This window comes from Sinocyclocheilus rhinocerous, unplaced genomic scaffold (genome assembly GCF_001515625.1).
Source record: "Sinocyclocheilus rhinocerous isolate Xijiao unplaced genomic scaffold, SAMN03320098_v1.1 scaffold1596, whole genome shotgun sequence".
Lineage (NCBI taxonomy): Eukaryota > Metazoa > Chordata > Actinopteri > Cypriniformes > Cyprinidae > Sinocyclocheilus > Sinocyclocheilus rhinocerous.
The window spans coordinates 95,740-100,565 of record NW_015658739.1 but is presented as its reverse complement, the minus strand read 5'-3'; the positions used below and the strand labels follow the sequence as shown (position 1 = coordinate 100,565).

At 34.9% G+C, this 4,826-nt stretch overlaps 1 protein-coding gene across 2 annotated transcripts in view; it reads right to left on the bottom strand.

Moving 5' to 3' along the window:
* Positions 1-1,385: 1,385 nt before the first annotated feature.
* snap29 (synaptosome associated protein 29) overlaps positions 1,386-4,826 on the bottom strand; it is a 15,598-nt gene continuing 12,157 nt past the window's right edge. For both annotated transcript variants that reach the window (XM_016531352.1, XM_016531353.1), the window contains exons 4-6: positions 3,682-3,767; positions 2,123-2,227; positions 1,386-2,046 (exon numbers count right to left, since the gene is read on the bottom strand). In XM_016531352.1, the coding sequence (XP_016386838.1) occupies positions 1,886-2,046; positions 2,123-2,227; positions 3,682-3,767 (352 nt within the window). In that variant the 3' untranslated portion in view covers positions 1,386-1,885. The remainder of the gene's footprint in view (positions 2,047-2,122; positions 2,228-3,681; positions 3,768-4,826) is intronic.

Below are 4,826 nucleotides of genomic sequence, written 5' to 3'. Positions count from 1 at the left end.
CCCGTCCGTTTCCCGCGCAAACCAGCTGCTCCCGCCAGCCGTTAATGAGGGACTTTGTGGCCGAAAGAATGATAATGAAAGTGCGCGACTCTGGAGAAACTCCACTCTTTCATCTGTGCACCAAACGTTGTTCGAGAACGTTTCCCAAATATTTTCGATATTTGTGGGATTACAGATTTTTCTTCTGGGTGAGAAAGTACAACATTCCACACTTCGTTTTTTCCGGTTATTTAAGTGCATCATCCGGGTATTTAAAATGAACTTTTTATTTTTGGAATTTTCAGTGTGAACGCACTATTTATACTACAAAACGTCATAAAATAGTGCATAAGTACGCGATTTGGGACGCACCTTATGTCTCAGTAATAAAAATGTTATAATAAAAAAAAAAAAAAAAAAAACAATAAAAAGAGATGTGATTTCGCCATCTAGTGGATTGATCTTGCAAGTACAACTTTCAAAACGTTCTGTGGCGGTGGACTAATGGCATCAGAGAGCAATAACGTGGTACTTTGACATATACCATGGTACTACAACTCATGTACCATAATATTTACATAGCATTTCAAGAATCACATGGGTGCATGTGCAAAAACATGCTACATGGTACTTACGTTTTCTATTAATTATTTTGAATGTACCAAGCAGGGTTTCTGTGGGTCTTAAAAACCTTAATTTGCCCTTCCAAAATAATTAATAATTATTAAATCAGAGGAGAAAGTCTTAAATCATGGCATTTAATGTTACACACACGGCAAAAAATTAATATCTTCCTCTGTATTTTTGTCTTGTTTTCCAATACAAATATCTAAACATTCTTAAATCAAGATACAATTACTTCAGATGCAAAATTAAGCTATTAAGTCTTGTTTTCTGCGGAAATTAAACCTAAATAAAAAAAAAGAAAAGTTGCATGAAATAAAATAAACGTTAATGGAAATAAAATGTATATTAAAAAGAAACCTTCATTTCAGCTACTTACCAAGGAAACATTTATTTCTCATTAAGTTTAACTTTATGTACTAAAATAAATAACTAAAACTGAAATAAAAAGAAATAAAAACTACATTGACAAAAAAAAAAAGAAAAAACGTTAAAAAACGTAAAACTAAAAAAAAAAAATTATGATTAAAAAATTTTTTTTTTTTAAATATGAACAAAAATATAAAAGTATCTCAATGATACTAAAATAAAACTGGTTCGAAGTTGTATTCTCAAACTTTTGAAGTGTTGCTAACATTTACATTTAGAGAGCATTGATGTATTGTATTCCTTTTAATTTATTCCTTAAAATGTCTTCAATTATTCTTAAATCTTACAGTAAATGTACCTTCATAAAACTCGCAGAATCCCTGACTAAAGTGAAACTTTCGCAATGAAAACGATCGAATTAAAACATATTTTATTTACGTTCACATACGTCACATTCAGCGGACAGAAATCGTTTGCTTTAATAGGAGGTCAACATTTACAGATGACGCAGAAACAAACGTTCACAGATTTTCAGTCTGGTATGTCATACAAAGCCAGCATAATATATATCTGAAAAAGAAAATAACTAAAGGAAAATAACACAAATTCGCCCTCAGGTTAGTGGATATTTCGTGGGTTGCATTCACAATAGTGACTCGTGTATAGACTGTGGTGAAATGCAATGACAGTGCAACGAGAATCAGTCAACATCTGAAATCAGTGAACTTTAAGGCAGCTCCATATCTTTCTGATGATTAAATGAAGGCAGAATTGAAATGAGGAGTGCTGAACTAATCAATAATCCACCTCATGTTTCTCATATGCATAAACACACACACCAGAAATGTTTCATCAAGCAGGTGTTTTGGATCACCTTGGCCACACCTCCAGGAAGTGACATCACTCTGGGAGTCTATTTGAGGTTTTTGAGCTGACGGTTGGTGGAGCCGATCTTGCCGTCCATCGTGTCGACCTTATTGAGCAAAGCGTCCAGAGAAACATCCTGGTCTTCAATCTCAGCCTGCAGCCCCAGCCCCAGATTCTTCAGACGGCCCAAACCCAACGACATTTCATCTGCAGGACACAAACGCACGTTCAGATCCGGTGTGATCCCATCAAGGTATGAGAAAAGCTGACTTGTGTTTCTCACCGAGGTTACTGTCCAGCTGTTGATGGGCGGCCCGTAGCTGTTTGTTCTTGGGATGTCCGTTCTGATCGGACGGCCCGTTATCCAGCGAAGCAGACGCTCCGAATCCTGTTCAAACCAACACTTGTGATTCTGATAATACTTAAGCTTTGAGAATCATTTGTTTTGAACTAGTGATTCACTCAAACTGCCAAAGTCACATGACTTGTCTTGAAAAGTTTCAATATTTCAATGGTTTGCTGCTAAGAGGCAATGATCTCTGTGAACCCATGAATCAGTGTCTATATGGATTTAACCTGATTTTGGATCAGTTTTATAAATATCACTTATATGTGACCCTGGAGCACAAAATCAGTCATAAGGGTCAATTTTGTGAAATTGAGATTTATGCATCATCTGAAAGCTGAATAAATAAGCTTTCCATTGATGTATGGTTTGTTAGGATCGGACAATATTTGAAAATCTGGAATCTGAGGGTGCAAAAAAATCTAAATATTGAGAAAATCATCTTTAAAGTTGTTCAAATGAAGTTCTTAGCAATGCATATTACTAATCAAAAATTAGGTTTTGATATTTACGGTAGGAGATTTACAAAATATCTTCATGGAACATGATCTTTACTTAATATTCTAATGATTTTTGGCATAAAAGAAAAATGTATAATTTTGACCCATACAATGTATTTTTGGCTATTGCTACAAATATACCCCAGCGACTTAAGACTGCTTTTGTGCTGCAGGGTCACATTTGTATAGTATAAAGACATTTTTAGTAGTCTCTTATTGGCCTGATTAACCATAAAACAAGACCCGCAAATTAATAAAATAACACATATTATACAGACAATTCATGTTGAATGGTATCAGATGATTTGTTATATGCATTTAATAGATTGCACTTTCAATAAAACATCTGCAATTGGTTTCTAAATGTGTTTTTATGCATGTTTGAGCTGAGTTTTCACTGTTTTGACCAGCATGTGGTGTTCAAAATTTTGAAAAGCTGACACTGAGCGCTTTCTTCTCTGGTAATACTTTGTGAATCATTTGTTTCGAACAAGTGATTCGAAGTGCATTTATTGTCATACCAGTATCTATTGACTATTTTCACGGCAAGATCAAGGTGTTTGAAAAGAAATAACATTAACATACAGTAGTAATGAAAAACCACAACTCATTATACACGATTTTTCATTTCAATGTTTGATGAAAAAATGTAAGATTATTCCTGGTGAAACTTTTAAAAAAAACATCCATTAGAAAATGTTGCCTAGTGGCATTTACAGCAGAAATAACGTTATACACACGCTTCTTATTTAATGGTATTTGATGATTTTGGATTTTATAGATTCCACTTTCAACAAAACATTTGCAATTGCTTTGTAAAAGTAGCTTTTATGCAGGGTTTTGACCAGAGTGTGGCGTTTCGAGCGCTTCAAAACAGGGAATCATTTTGCAAACTGATTCAATTGATTCAAAGTTCTGAAAAGCTTCGTTTCTCCCGTTACTAACACTGGCTCTCAAAGGAACGTGGGTAAACTTGTGAAAAGCGTCTGTGTTTACCAGATGTGTCCAGTTTCCTGAGATTGGGATGGCTGGCTTGATATTTGTCTTCCTGCTGTTTGCTCTCCGTAAGCGCGTTCTGTAACCTTATATCACCAGACATTCACAAAATTAGCCTTGTTGTTCAGTAATATTCAGAAATGTTGTATTTCCAGATATGGCATCGTCCCAGACTAAGACCTACAGTACAAATATGTGAATATAGATGTAGAGTCTTGGATCTCGGCTAATTTTTACAATGATTCAAACGTTTTTTCCATATGAATTTTTTGGGAATATATTCAGTGTTTTGTCAGCTGAAGGAACTGCACGTCTATTCATCACAGCCTCGTTTTCATTTCACATTGAATCTAGAGCCTTTTGCTTGAAATGCTTGAGTTTAGTCGTTTTTTTTATTAGGGGTTTTCCGGGTCTTAAAAGTCTTGATTCGCAGTAACACAAATTATGGCCTTAAATCAGAACTGAAAGTCTTAAATTCATAAAGTCATGCATATAAATGTTGCACGCACTGCAAAAAATGATGTTCTTCGTCAGTATTTTTTGTCTTGTTTTCCAGTACAAATATCTAAACATGCTTAAATCGAGATACACTGAGATAATTTAGATACTGGAGATGCAAAATGAAGATATGAAGTCTTGTTTTCTGAAAACACTGAACAAAATGACGTGAGGTTATGCTTAAAACAAGAGCAAATATCTCTGGGGAATGAGAACTTGTTTTCCCTTTGAATTAAGTAGATTTTTCTGACGCATTGGCAGATATTTGTTCTTGTTTTAATCATTATCTCAGTTTCACAGAAAGCAAGACTTCTTATCTTAAATAACTTTGTTTCCCAAGTAAATGCATCTTGATTTGAGAATCTTTAGACATTTGCACTGGAAAACAACATTTTCATGTTCTAGAGGTTAAAGGGTTAGTTCACCCAAAAATAAAAATTAGGCTGCGTTTTACTCACCCCCGATGCATCCTAGGTGTATATGACTTTCTTCTTTCAGACGAATCCAGTCGGAGTTATATTAAAAATTGTCTTTGATCTTTCAAGCTCTATCGTTGCACTCAGCGGGTGTTGCATTGCTTCTGTCCAAAAAACGTGAAAAAAAAGCACACTTCCACAAAAAAAAGTGTCTCACACGGCTCCCGGGGG